The sequence below is a fragment of the Prorops nasuta genome, unplaced genomic scaffold (genome assembly GCF_024137725.1).
Source record: "Prorops nasuta isolate Cenicafe-Biocafe unplaced genomic scaffold, Cenicafe_Pnas_1.2 PNAS00003, whole genome shotgun sequence".
NCBI classification, from domain to species: domain Eukaryota; kingdom Metazoa; phylum Arthropoda; class Insecta; order Hymenoptera; family Bethylidae; genus Prorops; species Prorops nasuta.
In genome coordinates, this window is record NW_027116800.1 from 4,133,514 (window position 1) to 4,152,653 (window position 19,140).

The 19,140-nt window shown below is 39.3% G+C and overlaps 2 protein-coding genes across 14 annotated transcripts in view; one reads left to right on the top strand and one right to left on the bottom strand.

Moving 5' to 3' along the window:
* The window catches only part of heph (polypyrimidine tract-binding protein 1 heph), a 364,217-nt gene that overhangs the window by 125,290 nt on the left and 219,787 nt on the right, over positions 1-19,140 (top strand). For 11 of the 13 annotated variants that reach the window (XR_010824767.1, XM_066747745.1, XM_066747743.1 and 8 more), the window contains one exon: positions 12,687-12,842. The exons of 1 other annotated variant lie outside the window; for it this stretch is intronic. Coding sequence is in view for 11 of the 12 variants with exons in the window: in XM_066747745.1 (XP_066603842.1) it covers positions 12,762-12,842 (81 nt within the window). In the remaining variant the exon portion in view is untranslated. The remainder of the gene's footprint in view (positions 1-12,686; positions 12,843-19,140) is intronic. One more of the 13 variants, XM_066747748.1, reaches the window with a different exon arrangement.
* Positions 2,376-3,005, bottom strand: LOC136786149 (tryparedoxin-like). Its single transcript, XM_066747682.1, has 2 exons — positions 2,746-3,005; positions 2,376-2,667 (listed from the first exon to the last, which is right to left on the bottom strand). Exons 1-2 carry the CDS (start codon positions 3,003-3,005, stop codon positions 2,376-2,378), a joined length of 552 nt encoding a protein of 183 aa, XP_066603779.1.

A 19,140-nucleotide genomic window follows, 5' to 3' on the forward strand; every position in this document is an offset into this window, starting at 1 on the left:
TAAATATATTGTCAGAATATTTCGGTCTCGTTTTAATGGAATATTTCGCGATTCCAATGAATAATTGAGAAGCAACGGAGAACATAAACCGCTTTTGAGGGAGAGAAAAAAAGTGATGATCACAAAATATGAATTGTAAAAGAGAAGGAAGAGTGAAGGAATGAAAGAGACACACTTGTTTCTGTATATACATGTATTTGATTGTAAAGCGTTGTTGAGCAGAGGGGTGGTAATAGCTGATGAAGAGGGTAGAGGTGGGGGGGGGGGGGGGGGAGTGGAGAAAGGAGAGACGAAGAAGCGAGAGGAAGTTTTTTCGTTTTTCGTCGGTGTTTATTGTTCCCATCGCCATTAGCATTTCTAGAAATAAAATAATTCACAAGCGTGGCTTTTGTCGGAGTTTGACGTAAGCGCTCATTAGCCCATTCCGCAAGTTTCAACGGAAAAAGATGCAGCATTCTTTGGGATTCTTCCACGGGATATAGCGCATAATGGATTGATACCGTAATAGAGCTGGCAGGCATTTTTTCACTATCACGATAAACGGATGAGGCGAAATGAAGCAATTTGAATACAGCGGCGCAAATGATTGGATAAGCAAGCTGCAGCACAGCAACGATCCTGGAAAATAAGCATAACGATGGTGCGTTGGCTGGTATAATAATAGTCGGCGCGCGGTAGAATTCGATCTGTGGGCATAATGTCAAAGCAATTTCGGAAAGCGAGAAATTTCGGTGATTTGATTGGGGTAAATTTGCATGGCATCGATATGTTTGCTTCTGCAGAGTCTCGCAGAGTACGATTTCCTTGAGCGAGACAAGTTGGACTCGCATGCGATGTGCTGCGGTACATAGGCCAGGTAAGTCCCTGAGTAAATTTGGTATATTCGTATATAGGAGAGAGAGAGAGAGAGAGAGAGAAAAGCCTCCCGGCCACACCGGCAATCTGGACCAGAGCTTGCGATTCTCGGATTGCGTCGTACAAGCAGCACGAGTTTACTTGCCAGCGGCCGGGCTCACACTCGATGCTCTGCAACGGTCGCGCGGGCGTTCACGCGACCCAAATCGAAACTACGAAACTACTCGAGGCAATTAGTAATAACTAATTAGCCACCGAGAGGCGGCCCACCTTGCGTTTAAGGGGAGAGCCTAAACTTTGCCCAGGCTCACTAGCGCAGCTGTATCACCGCCTGCTGTTGCTACTACTACCACCACCACCACTATTGGCGTCTACCTTGCTTAGCTTGCCTTACCTTACCCTACCTTCCTTACCTAGCGTAACCTTACCTTTACGCCAGAAATCACACCCCACCACCCCTCTGCTCCCGTTAAAATACGTCTTGCAACCAACCACCCTCCCCTATCCCTACTTACATACCTACCTCTCTCTTTTAAACACACACACACACACCTATACTCGTACATCCTCCTCCATAGCCTCTGAGTAATGGGATCCGATCGTTATTCTTAATTGGCAATCCCACAAATTCGGAGACCCGGTCGATGGGGACGCTTGGATCTGACAGTCCAAGTTTCAGAAATTCCCTCCTTTTATACCCCCACCCCTCCCCCCTCTTTTCCTCCCACTCCTCCTCATTGATCCTTGGAAAGACCGAAAAGAGTGGTAACCGAATCCGTGCGCATATTTGTATGCGTGCCAACTCTCGTGGATAGAATTTATTTTCCATGAATTATCATACGCTATAACGAGTTATAAAACAGTAATTGGAATCGCAATTAAGGCAGATATTGCGATTGTTCGTTTGCTTTCGTGTAATTACTGCGGCACGCGGGATGTGCTCGCATTTTATTTCACGTTGCCCTTTTCATTATTTATGATATATGTGTATACATGTTTCTGCAGAAATGGAATTTAACGAGGTCAATCAAGCAACGTTGCTGCAGTTGACCAAATATTTCACGCTTTTTCGCCGCTGATCGTTACGCCATTGAAATATCGAGCGCGTTAGATTTTCGTAGAAGCGATTCGTTCGATCGTTCGGATTAGGGGGGTGACTGGCTTTTACGAGAGCGATCAGTTCAGGATGCCGTTTAAAGTGTCTCTCGCTCGCTTAGAAACGATCGAGAGACCTGCATATTTTATCAGATAGCAAACTTGCGGTTTCACCATTGATCGTGTCTTAATTGGATATCCTTTTATCAGACTTTCGGATAACGAGTGTTTTTACCGGACAGCCTATATATTTGGCCTGACATTAACGCTCCTACTTATTGCGCCGATATTATTACAGAAATATTATAAAAACATATCGTCTTATAGGAGCCAATTAAACTGCACCGTGGTTTTATCCGCAAAATTTTATTCGTCTCTTTGCTTTGACAATGGATCATTATATATATATATATATATATGTTTTATCACGATAATAACGAATCCAAGGAAGAGGCCATGAAACATCTTCTCTGAATCTCCTTTCCCTGGGGTGTTTCGTCATCGCTCTCCTCTTTGACAATTTCATCCTGAACAGTGGCGCTAATTGTGTCTTTTGGAAACCAAACGGCGAATGGGTCCGGGTTGTCTTCTATGTCTTCTCTACCACGAGTGCTAATCAATCCGTCGTCGCTCGTTAAAACCACAACTTTCGGAATGGCGTATACATTGAAGGTGCGTCGCAGTTCTTTCGCTGCTGGGCCATTTGACAGAGCGTACCTATACCAAGTGAATGAATTTTTAGTTTTAAACATGTACGAGCCGTGCAATTATAAGTATGCGAATGTTAAAACTTACCAGGGACCATGTTTCTCCATGAAGACCCGAGTCAGTGCTTTGTTGTCTTGATCGGAAGTTACGAAAAAGATTTCGAAGCTTTGTTTTTGTGCCTTGCCCAACTCGTAAGCACGTTTCAGTTGGTCCAAGAAGATTTGACAGGGTGGACACCACGAGGCAGAAAAATATAATAGAAAGAAGTCGATATCACGTAGAATGTCGTAAGCCATGACCAGCTCTTCCTTCTGATTTAGCACGAGTTGTCTCTTCAAAATTTCCATTCTGCAGAGTCGTTATATATTATTGCAAGGATAAAATAATACGTGGGCTCGAGAGTGGTGAAAATCGCAGAGTTTACTCCGAGGTTGATTGAATTTTCTTTTCTTCTTACTTTTGATTATAGCGCAAGGCAGCAACGCGTTTGAAACATCTTACTGCTGCACTTGTACACGTTCCGCTCTCTCGAATGGAAGCAGTAAACGAGATACGTCTACCGGCAAAGTCAGCGGTAGTAAATTTATCTTCGAGTAAAGAGAAAATTTGTTTAAAACCACCAGTTTCTGACGTTGTCACGCCAGACAAAGGAATATCGATTCTCCCTGTATTTCCTATCAGCGAGTTGTCTTTGTTTCACTCGGATTATACGTTCTTCATATTTTCCTCTATTTATCGGATATCAAAGATTCGCTTCCGTGCAAAAGCCAAGAGCATTTCCTTGTATGCGCTTATGTGCCATACAAATTCAATCCAAGTATAGCAATCACCTTATGGTGCACACGAATATACATTAAAAATTATTCAATTAAACAAAGAGACTAACTCGTGCAAAAAGGACAATAATAGCAGCGAGATTTGATGGATTTCGGGTACAATAAAAGGATAATTGGCGCGAAATGAGCGAATACCTGTTCTACAATATCGATTTCCATTCGAGTCGAACTAAAACAGGCTTTGGATAAAACATATTCGGCAGAAAAAGAAAGGAAAAAAGTATTTTACAATTCTAGCGAAAGGACAAAAAAGGATCAGTATTTTTAGTGTATATATACTCTTGACCCGTAAAAATCTATCCACGTGCGGATGATTTTGGAATGGTGGGTTGAAAGGTCGTTGAAAAGGCTCGTGGTTAAAGGGGCAGAGGGGGGGGGGGGGGCTGATTTTCGATCGATCGATTGCAAATGCGCCAAGCAACCATTACTCGTCCAGCCGATTAAGTCCCGAAACGGGAATACGCGACAAGATTGCACCACTTGGTTACTGAACGAACGGGGTTAACCCAGAATTGGGTGCTGAACAGCCAAGCTCTCGGAATCCCGCTTATTCCGATTAAGTCTTCGTTCAATTCGCGCTCTATCTGCTTTTCCGTTAAATGTCATTTCTCCCTTTTCAAAACTTTCGCATTTCCATCGTCCGCTCAAAAATCCTGCTATTTCAAACGATCCCAACCTCCGCTCCTTATTTGATTTCCACGTTTCTCTTACCTTCCAGACTCGATTAACCTTTCGAGTTCCGGAAAAGCTGAATCACGGGCGCCTATCACGAACGATCTATAAATATATACAGGCATAACATTTATTATTATTATAAAAGCTTTCGGATAATGCTAAAGAAGGATTTCGAAAGTGGAATGGGGGGGGGGGGGGCGGCAACTAAACCTTTAAAGCCCGAAACAACAATAATTCGTACGTTATCCATAAAATTATAGAAACTTATAGCTATAGGTGCGTTCCATCAGAATCTGTTTAGTTGCACGAATATCCCTGGTCGAATCAGAATATTTCGTGGAGTTAATTTGGTGTACTTTGGCACGTATGTAAGTGTGGGGGAAGAGAAAAGTGTGGCGGGGGGGGGGGGGGGCGAGACAGGCGAGAAGGGTGGAAAAAACGAGGCGAAACAGAGATAAGGAAGAAACAGCTTGCTCGGCGAAGCTTTTTATGGGAATCGTAGGCGGGCCGAGGCAGGCACGGATTCGTTAATTTGGTAAACAGAAGTCGGCGATGGTGTAGGGCTACATCGGCAAAGGGCGGCTGTATTACACGGGACGAGACGACGAGGCAGGCAGGGTCGAGGGAGAGATGCCACTGATAGGATGATGGAGGATGGAGAACAAGAATGGAATACGATGGAGTCTCCGCTACGAGCAACAGCTACGCCTCCTCCTAGCAGCAGGATTAAGGGGTTGGGGCGTGTGCAGAGAGCTCGCTCCCTTATCGAAATTCTTAATTAGAAAATTTTAATTATGTTTTGAGGCTGTAACGGTGCAAAAAGGAGTTGGCGAAGGGAAGAGGGGGGAGAGGGTTGGCACCAAGGATCGCTGAGATGGTGATGGGGCTCTGCGAGGAAGAGGGGGAGGGGGTGGTTTAGGGGGTGGTATCTGCGAAAGCTCCGCTGCTACGAGGAGATAGCGGATTTCTGCGCACGGCCTAGCAGTCGGTGTGCTTTATGTACCTCGCTCTTTTCGAGGAAGCGAGCTAGCGAGTGCCCAAGAACCACCGAGTGTACCGAGAGCCGCTTCAGCTGCTTCACCAAGGAGCCAAGCTCGACATGGCGAAGCCAATTAAGCTCGCGCCTCATAAAGATGCTTCAACGACGTTGTCCTCCGCGCCGTTATTAAATTTCACCTGCTCTACTCACCCTTCCTTCTTCCACTACCACTCTCTTTACCAGCCACTCCTCACTTTCCTCGCGCCCTTTTCTACTGGCCAAAAACTTTCTTCCGACCTTTGTCCCTTCGGTCATTGAGATATCAGTTTTCCTTCGTCCCAACCATCAGTCCACCACCCTCTTTTCTCTTCTCCTAAGTTTAATTGGGTCAGTGACTCTTTCAATACTATATATATATATATATATATATATATATATATACGTACCTTATCCTTGGATAATTTACTCATTTTATTGACACGCGAATCTAGTATTTTCAACGACCTTCGATGTACATTCTATTAAAAAATCTTACGTCGTTAAACTTTATGAGAATCCGGTGCTGTTCGAAAAATTATATTATCCAACCTCCATCAGTGGTATTGATCCAACGAATCAAGTTGTATCTAGGGAAATTTTTTCAATTTCTAGGCAAACGTCGTTCAAACGGTGCGTGTATACCTTGAAACATTATCAATGTAGATGTTTAGATTTCGAAAGGGGGGAGGAGATTTGTGTCGATAATAAATGGTTGCACAAGGTGGTGGCGTATAGACGTCCTGGAAACGAAGAAAGGAACCGTCTCGATAGTGTTAGCGGCGGTGTTTCGTAATTCCATCGGCACCGACGCTATACCTGAAGTAACCAACCTCCCTCTGCGAGCTCCATTAACTGTTTAACGAACCTCAATTTATTACGTTAGAAACCCTCTCTCTCTCTCTCTCCCTCTCTCACACACACACACACACAGACAATCCCCCCCCCCCCAACACTCCTCCCTCATCTGGATATTTTTCCTATCTTATCCTCCACCATCCCCACTTTGGCGGAGCGATTCGATGCTCCCCAATCTCGACCAACTTGTATTTTCTTGCTAACCGTGGAATTTAAAGAACTTGCAGAGTGTTGGACTAAAGTGGTTCCAACTGATCACTCGACGGTCCTGATGGACTTTTTCGCTCATTCCATTTCTCGCACGATTCTTATCTAAATTATCCAATTTTCTTTCTTTGATTTCTGCAGCGTGATTCCTGAAGCTACAAACGATGCTCGTCGTGGTTTCGCATTGCAGGATATAATTGACACGAAGGTGCGCGAGGAATACTGTCGCTTTCGTTGTGTGTGTAAATATTAAGAGAAGGGAGTAGGATCGTATGTATATGTATACATAGGTGGTCAGGGTATAGCTGGTTGAAGAAGTTTGGATATTGTGGTTTGCGGATGAGTACGGGAGGGAAGGGGGGGGGGCTTTCATGGGTCGAGCAAACAATTTTGGCCGGTCTGCCGCAAAAGCCATAGCCATCGTTGGTAGTTTCCAAGTCGAGCTAATATCGTAACGGTGTACGTGCACCGAGTGCAATCGCATTTACAATCTGGCAGGATTCGATTCGAACTGGCGGCGCCGGCTCATCGGCTGCCGCAGGACCTGTTGCCTCGATCCTAGAATTGCCAGGGCTTTCAAGATAATCTTGCAACCAACTAATCTCGTTTCGCCTTGGCACGATGATATTAGCCGCGTTATATAGAGTCAGGATCTTCTCCTGAAATGTTCGGCTTTGCAACGCTTTCTCCCAACAGTTATATACCCTATAATAGTCGAATCGCGTCTATCTGGAACTATGTCTACGAATTAGGAGAGGAAAATAATCAATTTTCTGCACGCCTGTAATCATCGATATTCTTTCTCGTATGTACAGGGTGTCCCACGAACGATGGCCATGCCAATACCATCGGATAAGGGACAAAAATCTAAGTAAAAAAGTTTTAAAAACTTTTTTGTTAGCACTTTTGGTTAAAAAGTTATTTGCAATTGAAGATTCCCGATTATACAGTAGCTTTTCTTAAAGAGGTAGATTGTTTTGGTCGCATTATAAGGCCAAAAATGCTAAAATTCTGTGAATTAGAATACTAAGAAAAGCACAAAGCCAAACATCCACTTGAGCCTGTGGTGTGTTTATGTTTTGATTATTTTTATGGCACACTCGCACTGCCGATCGGCCTTGAACCACTACAATAGTCTCAAGTGGATGTTTGGCTTTGTGTTTTTCTTAGTATTCCAATTCACAGAATCTTAGCATCCTTATAATGCGACCAAAACAATCTTCCTCTTAAAGAAGACCTGCTGTAATCGATAATCTTTAATTGCAAATAACTTTTTAACGAAGGGTGCTAGGAAAAAAGGTTTTACAACTTTTTTACTTAGATTTTTGTCCCCTATCCGATGGTATTGCCATGGCTATCGTTCGCGGGACACCTTGTATATATATATATATATAGATTCCCTTGGAATAGTCTACGAGAATAATGCAAGTTTGCAGGATTCCTCGCGAGGATGTAAATTTGAGCGATTTCTGGCTACGTCGACGCAAGGCACATTTATAATGGATTTAACGATCCGTAGCTAACCTCAGTTTCGCCGGTCTCTTCCCGAAGGAGATGTAAGGAAAGAGGATGGTCGGTGCAGGGGGAGAAATAAGCACGTCGAGAGATTCCCTTTGGCTCCCAAGGGCACGTATCCGCTCCTTATTCTGCCACCAGGTTGCCTATACGCTCCTAAAACCGCTCACCGAGTTACACCAACGTATTTATGGACCTTGCACGTGTGATTCTCCCTCGACTCTCCTCTCTCTCTCTCTCTATCCAAGCCTTTCTTCCTAATTTCAAACGAACCTTCTTCCGCATTAACCAACTTCCACTCGTACCTCTTCGTTCTACCTCGCTCGCTCGCACTGCTCAACCAAGTCTTACCTTACCCGCGCTCCGTACCAACCAACCAGGTGCAAGCTCGCTCTGCAAAGTTATCCTTCATCTTGACATAATTCACACTTTGCTTCTTCGAGTCGAATAATCTTCCATAGCCTGCTGATTATTAGCGCTTCCTCGAGTAACACGAAGGACACCATCCGGTTGATCGTTGAGTTTGGAGAGTTGCAGGTTCTGACGAGATCGGTACAGTAGAGCAACAGGTATACCAAATACCTTTAGATGTTTGTGCTTTGCCACGGTCGGTCGTGTTGGTTGTGGTGAATGACGTGAAATCGGTGTGTGTTGCACTGACGTCACGCTCGAACAGGCCGGCAGATCGATATTGGCAGGGCCGAATACTGGCTAAAAATGTAGATTGGCCCAACACTGTGCGCGTTTTCTCGCTTATTCATCCGGCAAAGCGCGACCTGCCCAACGAGCGTGAAGTAATTGAAAACACGCATCTCCGACCACCGTCGCCCATCCTAACTTTCAGGATACCTATCAGTCCATCCAGACCCCCCACCTCGTTATTGATCAACCTTCTGAATCTTCCTACAAAACTTTTCATCTTTCACTTATGATCCCCCCCCCCCCCTTCTATTGATTCCCTTTTTACCAGCCTCACACTCGTAACCTTTTCTCTTTCGATTCATATATAGTTTTCCGTCAACGAAACATTCCTACTAATCTCCATTCGTTGATTAAACTCGATTAAAGCTTCGTACTTGGAGCGAGGAGATCGATCGATCTTAAAGCGAAGCAGGGATTTAACGATCATAGAGGAAATAATCCGAGTAGACATAAAAGTAGCGCGAGTTTAATTCTCTAAGATGACTGCGTTATATATCGGTAGCAAAGGAATGCTGGTAAATTAATTTAAAACAGGTTGATCCCTCTGCATAACGCCTTTTGCTGCAGCCGCCTTGAGAATAAGAGTTTTCACGCTTTAAGCGAACAGGTGCCTTACAGAATTTCAGATTCACCGTGTAATTAATGAAAGCAAGAGCATGGCAAAGAGAATGTTAAAATCTACTATTCAAGGGTCGACCGGAGCTGCGTTTCTCAATTCGGAGGTTGCTTCGGGAAATTGTTCGTGAAACGTACGCTTGACAGCACTTTTAAGCTCGTTCACGTGTCACCAATGCAATGTCCACATTCAATGAGTGCATGTGCACTCGATGTTTCTTCTCCGGAGAGGCATCGGTCAAAGCTGACTTACTTGTCACGTCTGAAATTTTCATTTACGCGTCACTAGAGCACTTGGCACGTTTCCCGATGCTTTTTACACATAGTCCCTTTTATCCGTTCCTTTGACCCGACTGATCAGGGCATCGGTAGAAACATTATTGTTGATCTTTTACCGAACCATCACGAAATACATGTATGTAGATATACAAAATTGATCCAACATCGCGCGTGTCATGCTTCTGCTGATAATTGTAACAACGGATATGTAATTAATTGAATGGAGCATAGAAGAGGAATAAATCGGAAGTAACTATGACGCGAAGCATCGCGTCAGAATTATTAGCAGGCGTGTTGTCTATTCGAAGGAGGGTGTGAAGGTATTAGCGTGGAATAACGCGAGCAATTATCGGCCCGAGGTCCTCGCGTGGTGGTTGGTGTCCAATAAGTTGCACGCGTGCGTGCGCCAGTTACATAGCCGATGGGAGAGCAGCTGCAGCTGGGATATTCGGATATGTATCAAGATGTCCCACAGCTGTGTATTTGCGCAGCCTCGTGACACGAGTGAAATGGCCGGCCACGGCTAATTAGAAAGTCATCGTTTGATCCTCATCAAAAGGGATAGGCTGTTCGGCTTGCTTGGAGCTACATATTACGATTTACTAGCATGATCCCTTCCGATACTGGATTTCCGCCTAATGCGTTTCTCTCCGTCGTATCTCTGTCAGCTGGTGTTCCCGTAAATCTACGGATTTCCACCGATAAAACTGGTCCCATCGGTCGCGCGATCGAAGGTCGTCGATATTATGGTTGGAAATAATTGTAATATTCCTGCTTCACATTGGATAACGCGTGGTGGAAAGAATGTTTGGTTTATCGAGACAATTGTGCAGTGGTGGTGATTTTTAAATAAGGTAATTCAATGCCTTCGTCGTTCTCGCGGAATAGAAGCAGACTCTTTGGTAAGTTCCATACTGGCGCCTTCGGCTTTACCGCCGCTGCCGGTGGCATATGTATATATATATATATATATATATAGCCTTTGCAAAAGAGGGCCCCGTGTTTTATGCAAGCTTCGACTTTTATGCAATGAGAATGCAATATCAAACCTCGCGAGAGCTGGGCAAGGAGAGTGCAGTTGAATAAAATATCTCGGTGTTAAAAAAGGACGTGGAAAGGTATAGAGGCAAGGCAGGGGCTATGGTATAGTGTGTGGTACGGGCGGGGAGGGGAGAGAGAAAAAAGAAGAAGGGATTAGGTGCTGCTCCGATAACGGCGAGTCGAGAAATGGCTAGCAGACGCATTTCGATTTCCGTTTCCGTTCGGCATACAATAGATAATACGTTTTCACGTCGAAGCCAGTACATTTAGAGCCTCTCCTCATATCCTCCTTCGTCCATTAAACCGATTTATCTGTCTACCAAGCCCATCCCGTCTCCGCTTCACTTTCATCCAACTTTCACCGTTCGCTGCTTTATTCTATATCCCACTTCCTCATTCGGTCAGTAATATTCTCGACCATCCGTGTGGATTTTCATAGCAAACGTTCTATTCGTTATTTCTACCCTCCATATACGCTTCCATTTATTTCGCCATTTCTATCGATTTTATTTTTATTTTTTTTTGTTTTTGTAACATAGGGTGTTTTATTAGTTGGTACCAATCGCGTACGTTCGACGTAAGCGAACGGGTAAACGGGTTGTTGGGTAAGAAACACCGAGGAGCGAGGGAGGGTGGGTTTGTATGTGTTAATAGAGGGTTTCGCAGCGAGAGGGAGCGAGGCGTGGGAGGGAGGGGGCGTCGCGAGCTTTTCGCGCGATTATCGTGTCACGGTGGATTAAGCTTCGTAGATTTTAGTTACAGCTTGATATTTTGAGGAGTACGAGTGAGAGAGAGAGAGAGAGAGGGAGAGCAACCATAATGGTGAGGGAGTAGAGAGAGGGGGGGGGGGGGGGGGTTAGGGATATTCGAAACTTAGATTGGTGTCACGTGAGCGCCGATTTAAGGGTGGAGCGAGCTTACAGGGCCAAAGAAGTGAAGGAAAGGTTGTAACAGCACGATCCAGGTCGGCTTAAACGGTAAATCCGACGTAAGACTCGCCGCGAAACCTCTATTTCCGCGGACGCGTGTTTCCATGGTGTTTCCGCGGCTGCTACAATCCACACAAAGCTCGCTCGACATGACTCCCATGTAAATCTTAACGGATTAAGCGCATAATTGCCTCAGCCGTTCCGTAATTGAAGAGTACCTATCCCCCCTAACCACCGATTCCTTCCTTACCACACGGATACTATCGATTAATTAAAATGAGAAAATTATACGTCTCTCTTTGCTCAACGTCTTCTTCGTTACCTATATATAATGTATCCAACAACGTCTCTCTTTTGCTAGTCTAGCTTATGTTTAAGCTAGACGAAAATATTTTCTTTTATAATAATTCTAAACTCCCTCTCTCTCTCTCTCTCTCTCTCTCTCTCTCTCTCTCTCTCTCTCTCTCTCTCTCTCTCTCTCTCTCTCTCTCTCTCTCTCTCTCTCTACCGAACCTGAATGGGCGAACAACTGACGAATAACGAAAGAAAGAATAATCTTGATCGAACTAGTAGAAATTAATTGGTAAATTGATGAGAAATTTGGGGGAGAGGGCATGAAAATAATAATGAGGTTAATCATATTCACTTGTGATTGAACTACCACTAGGATACATCAAAAGCTTCCATTTTGGTCTACCGAACATTCATGATTTATCGTTTATCAATTTCAAAGTGGCCAGATTGGTTTACAATATCGTTTACGTTTTACGCGTACAACGATGTGAAAATGATGACGTTTGTCCAGTTATCCTGTAATTTTACTACGACGAGTGTTATTTTCTACCAACGAGATACCATTTCGAGAGAACGTACTATTTAATTAACTATTTTGTAAAGAGTCGGAGTTTTTAAAATACTGTTGAGATGGGAGGGGGTAAGAGCACTATATATTTGGAACGACGATTTTAGCCAAATATTATACACAGCGATAGAGATTCTCGTTAGTGTAATGTCATTACTGTAACTGATATAATATTGACTCAATGTCGGAGTCTCTGCGTCAAACGAATATCAGAACCAGCTTGGAGTCTGCTTTAATTCTGATTTACCGACATGTATTTCTCACATGAATCTCTTAATGAATTAATTTCTTAATTGGCTATTGCATATAATGGAAGGGAACTAAGACCCGAGCGCATATAACGAAATTAAGACTGCATATTACTGCCAAATACTGTCGAGGCACTGGTGGTTGTGCTATTATGCATTGCAAATATTTAATGCACCTAGAATAATTACATACCTGTGTAACCATGATGATTAACTAATGTCCTTTATCTTCCTTGTGTTTTTCAGGTAGGTCAATAACGCAGTATACTCGATTTGTGTTCAGTAAATTTTTCGGAGAACAGTGTTAAGAAACTGGACAGAATGATGATGGCAAACCTACCTCCTGTTATGCTACAACCACTTCATGATTACGGGATGCTGACTCCAACCCTTGGAATAAAGGTTAGCCCTTTAAACTTAACTTTCATTTTTCACTTCTTACCTGTCTCATTTTCGAGACACCAAAATTCTTGCAAAAGAAATAAATTTCATGCACCCAAATCCAATGTTCAAATGAGACATCTATTTACAAAACTTATTACATCCAGAAAATTGCCTTTAGATAACCTGTCAAAAATATATTTTCGTTTTAGTTATATTAGACAGAACTTTTAAATCTGGACGGTAAATAAGAACGCTATAATATAGCATTTGCACTTTCAGTATAAGTTTTATTAAATCAAAATAATGCGTGATACGCGTGCTATTTAGCTTTTTTATTTAAATATTTTGATAGCGTGTGTAAATACAATTCTGCAATTGACCGCCTAAAATATTTATATAACTTCGTTTTATTGACAATTTTGTAAGTAAATTCCAATTATTTTGATCTAGTATTCTTCTAATTTGAACAATGTATATTGTTAATATTGTTTCTTTATAATTTTATTCTCGACGTTTAGTGCGTGCAAAGAGAAAATATTGTAAAACTAATATTTACTCTGTGTGTGTGTATATGTCTGGCAAATAGTGTAGTATCATCCCACAAAAAACAAGCTTCGCTTGTAAAGAATGAACGGCAAGTACATAAGTCGTATCTAGCATAATTAATATAGTAATATAAAATATTTTAATTAAAAAAAATAATGAAATCCAAATGCTAGGCAAGTATAAATTTTTGTTACCATGATGAAAATTAAAATTTGAAAAAAGGAAAATAGTAACACAAAAATTATACTTGCCGGTGGCCCGTTGTATGCAATCGTATTAAATAGCCACATTTTTAACTTTTGAGAAGCAACGCTTAAATTGCAAGATAGCGACTTACACATGAATATTACGGGCCCGGCAAGTATAATTTTTGTGTTACTATTTTCCTTTTTCAAAATTTTAATTTTCATCATGGTAACAAAAATTTATACTTGCCTAGCATTTGGATTTCACTATTTTTTTTAATTAAAATATTTTATATTACTATATTAATTATGCTAGATACGACTTATGTACTTGCCGTTCTTTCTTTACAAGCGAAGCTTGTGTGGGATCTTATAACGTTTCGTAAGAACATAGGAGTTCATACTAATCAATTATTTTAACTAATTCAATCTAACAAAACATTTTCCAATATTTTCATCGTTCCATAATATAAAGTTTCAATTCAAAATATTAATTTATTATTCTATTAAATAAAATACAAAATATTACAATGATGAATTCTTATCATAGTTACACTTTTAAAGGCTTTTACCATAGTATTCACAATAACTGTTTGAATTATATTTCCAATATTTTATACGCAAAATCACCTTAAAGCCTTTCGCTTTCAAGAGTATGCTTCTAAATTTACTTCTAAATCCACCTTTTTCTTAGGTGTTACTCTCACTATCAACTTTCATTTTGGCTCTTTCTCTGGTAAACTAGTGCCATTTATTTATTCTTTTGATTAATATAAACTGTAAAATATATACCAGTTAATACAATGGAAGCCTATGTTTTTTAAGTGTACTGCTTTCAGTTTCCTGAAGTTACACACTGTATGCTCTATTACATGTAAAATATTGCAATCATGAGTTCTTTTCATATTTACAGATCCACATGATTTTGTTATAATTTTCATCAACTATGTGATTTTTAATTCCAAAATTGTATACCCAAAATCATCTACAAGCCCTTCATTTTTAAGGATTTGCTTGGAAATTCATCCCTTTTTCTTAACTGTTACTCCCAATATCAACTATGAATCAGGGCTCTTTTTCAAGCAAACTAGTGCCATTTGTATTTTCTTTTCACCAATATAAACTAGAAAATACACAAATTAATGCAATGGAAGCCTCTATTTTAGATATACTGCTTTCATTTTCCCAAATTTATACACTGTATTATGTATCGCATGGAAAATATTAAAATGATGACTTCGTTTCATTGTTTCCCTTCTAGATGATGTTTTCATTATACTTATTATTTAATTGACTTATATATTTCAAAAAGTTTATGCCCAAAATCACCTGCAAGCCTTTCATTATCAAGAATTGACCTCCAATTTTGTTAATTTCTCCACCTTTTTCTTAGATTTAACTCTCACTATTAACTTTGCATTATGGCTCTTACTATGGCAAACTGATATCATTTCTGATTTCTTATATTTAATATTACGGCTCAAGCCTGCACAATGACACAATAAACACGTTATTATAATTCAATCTGAAATAAAATCTCACTAAGTTCCAAAAAATATATTAAATATTATATTATAAAACTCAATGTTATACTTATGAGAGATTAAATAATTTTTTTCCAGATAATAATAATTTCTTTCTACTCTGATTAGGGAAGCGTAGATAAATATTTGGTTTTAATACTTTTTTCTATTATAATTGAATATTAAATAACGATTAGCAAATATTCATCTACTTTTCTTTAATCGTAGTACTAAGAAAGTTTTATTGTCTCCTGGATAATTGTTTGTATATATGATATAACTTATCCGACAGTTAAATTCCACATCAGTTTAAAGAAAAAACAGTTAAACATGCATTTTGTTAATGATTTCAACACCTGGAAGTTTAGCATATGATTTTTAAATACCTTAACAATTTCTTGCAATTAATATGCTCCTGATAATCACTGATGCACATAAATGTTGAAAGTATATATTTCTCCTTGGCACAGTGTTGAAAATATGTAACTATTAATTTTACTTCATCCAGTCAGCTCTATCCTCAACAATTCAAATAGAAATATTCTATCATTATTTATCTGAAAAAGAAATTTCACAAAGTACCACAAAGTATACTAACATCCTGTATTATAAAATTTAATGTTATAGTTAACTAATAATTGTCAACTCCTTATGTCATTATTATTCGAATATATTTGTCATTTTAAAAATTAAACTCATTCACTAACATAATAATGAACATTCTCACTGCATTAAATATACATAACCTTACATTACTATTGACAGTCAACAAGTCGCCGGATTAGTTATATCGATTACATCGATTTATTTGCAAGTTCACAACGTTTGTTGGAAGCAATGTGAAAATGACGTCACTTTCCTTAGCGGCCAACTTCAGCCCGAGACATACAGAATCAGCCTGGGACATTCACTCGAGAAGAAAGAAGGGAGAAGAATTTCAACTTCGGCATATATATAGCTAACAGAGTATGAGATCTCTGGATTACGTGAACCGATTTTAATGTTTATAGGCTCAAATGAAAGGTTTTTCCAAACCATTTTGAGTAAAGCTTTACTTATATCATGACAATTGATCATTCATAGAAATAAATCGGTTTGAAAATTGGGACGGCAAAACTTGCTGTATAAGTACACGGTAGTGCTCGGCGGTATAGACATGTCATTTTCTACTTTTATATGTACTTGCCGTCGAGACACTACCGTGTCTCTTGATATTTTTACATTCGAAGGAAAAGTACGTTAAATTCAGTAGCATCTAAAATTTCATACAGCAATTAATAATGTAGTTTCTTTAAAAAAATATTCAATTTTTATTTAACTCTTTAGGAATTCTAAAGACATTTTTCGATATCATAAGAATTCACAAACAACTGATTTTTTATCTCACAAAATGATACTCCAAAAAGCTTCTTTTTGCTAGGTAAGAAATGAATAATACTTTTCACACTTCAATTTTTGTGGAATTACATAGAAAAATACTAATAAATAGTATTAAAAAAAAGATGCATGTCATATTTACTGCTTATTGGAAGAATTTTTCGTTTGTATATAGTCACAGTAAATTTTCTTGTACAACGCAATCGGTGTATCATGCTTTATTTATAGGTTCATTACTCTATCACTATAGGTGGCTAAATTGTATTTAATGTTATCTGATATCTCTCGCTAGTATTCATCATACCTTTCGATTTTTAATACACGAATAAACGAAGTTTGACTCGATTACAAACTATGTGTTAAGTAATTGATGTTCTCTTAGCATATGTGTTCGTATTATATATAGAGTTACGTATTACGTAAACCTTTCGCAATAAATAATACAATTTTAGAAACAAGATCTGACAATGTTTAATAACTAGGAGCTACTCGGAACGGAATAATAACTCAAAGGACGCTCTTAGAACAATATTCTCGGTTCGCACGGATTTAGAGACACTTAAAAACACGTCTTGTTGGTAAGACAGTAGTCGCAGCTTCAGTTAATTTCGCACTCATACCGAAATTCATCTCACAACCGAACGTCCTTTGACAATACTTACTACATCTCTCCTTCCAGTACTTTCCAGTTTCCTTCACACACCATAACGAATACAATTAATGACACACTCGTATCTTCATACTCGCGTCTAATATGCCAAATCTTGAAGCTACTTTATAACGATATGTATATGTCCAATGGTACATATTCATAAATTTATAGTCAATTTTACCATATACATATATATATATACAATGTGGACACGTAAGACGCCCCAGAGCATGGATAAAAATGACGCGTATTTATTTCATTGTAAGAGATATTCAATTTTTTCATATGACCTTTTTGAAAGCAAATAACAAGAGGTTTCGAAGAGGTCCTATGCAAAAATTGAACATCTCTTATAGTGAAAGAGATACGCGTCATTTTATGTCCATGCTCTACCCTTACGTGCTAAACCCTGTATATTTAAAAGAATATTCAATACTTTGAATAGCAATTAATACTACATTTAACTTTTACACTTATGAAACAACGTGAGTAGAGTCCCCCTACTGCCAATAGCTATCACTACGGGGCTGCAAGTGGTACAATCGTCTCTTGATACGAATTATTTAACTCACCTTATATACATAAATAGTAAATACTAAGGCACGTTTGCAGTGTCCTTACTTTCACCGTGTATATTTTAAAAGTTACATAATTGAAATGGTATGACGACGACTCCATAAAATATAATAAAATTTCCTATTTTAAGCTAATTTTAACTCTACTGTTCTTTCTCTATAAAATTTGATCCAAAATAAGTATATTGATGTTTAAGGCTCAAGAAGGAAATCTACACTTTTAAGTGAAAGTTGCCAAATTTATTACATGGTCAGATAGGATTAATATCCTATTTGAAAAGCAACAGTAACATCGTATATCCTCCTATATTAGACAAACGCCCTTTGGATAAAGCGAATAAATTATGTAATAAAGCAAAAAATTTATTTTCGACAAAATATTGTATAAATGCTAGTAACAGTATTAACCCTCAAGCGATCGCGTAACCTCAAATTAATCGTTATTTATTATGTTGCGAAGTCGTGGAAAATTCGTTCACTCACCAATTCTATAAATAATAATGCTTTTTAAAGAGTTTGAAAAGCCATGCTACATTTTTGTTTGTTTGATTTCAATAAACGAGAATTATAAAGAAAATGTTGGCAAGTTTAAAACAATGTTAATGGCAGTGACTATTATCTTCTTTATGCTTTTTAAAACTATAATCATTAATCCCTTAGAGATTTCTAAATTCTGTTGGTGCGTTTCCTTTTCTTCTCTTCGAACTTTTTTTTTACAAATTTCATGTCTCATCCCTCAATATGCAATTTTTTAAAGCGCATAGCAGCTTTTCCTCTTTTGTCTCTTTTCTCCCTTTATATACGTATATTTGCATATTAACGATGTAGTTCATTTCGAGAAAGTAGCCGCTGGCAGGGCATTTAATAATGGATGGGACCTCGCGTGGCCAGCAACAATGAAATTCACTTTGTAATTCGTCCGGTGTTATAGCCAAGTAGTTGGCCAAAAGCAAATGCTAACTTTATTTAGTTAATGACAAAACCTTTAGTTCCCCTTGTAAAATACAAGATTCCACTTACACGCGTGTCAACAATTATGATTAGAGCATGTTAAAATGGTACGTCATGGACTTGCTCGGCGTCATTTTAGAACAACATTTAGGCGTATAATGTAATGCAGGGCACTTTGTTTTTTCACCAAGCTCTTCTCATGTGCATTTTATTAGGTTAAAACGCGCGCGCGCGCCTATAGAAAGTTGAATAACATTAGGTCATTTAATATATACATTCACTCAATTTCATTCAAAACAGAAAGTATGTTTATTCTATAGTCACAGAAGACTTTTGCATGAAATAATAATGTCAACAAATTTCTTCTCATATCTTTAATGCATATTGTTTAACTACACTACGAGGACTGCAATCCTCTGGCCACGTGGTAAAATTATAAAGTACTCTTCCAAATTCGCCATTGCAATTACAATGCTATAAAGCATTAGAATATTTGATACACGATTG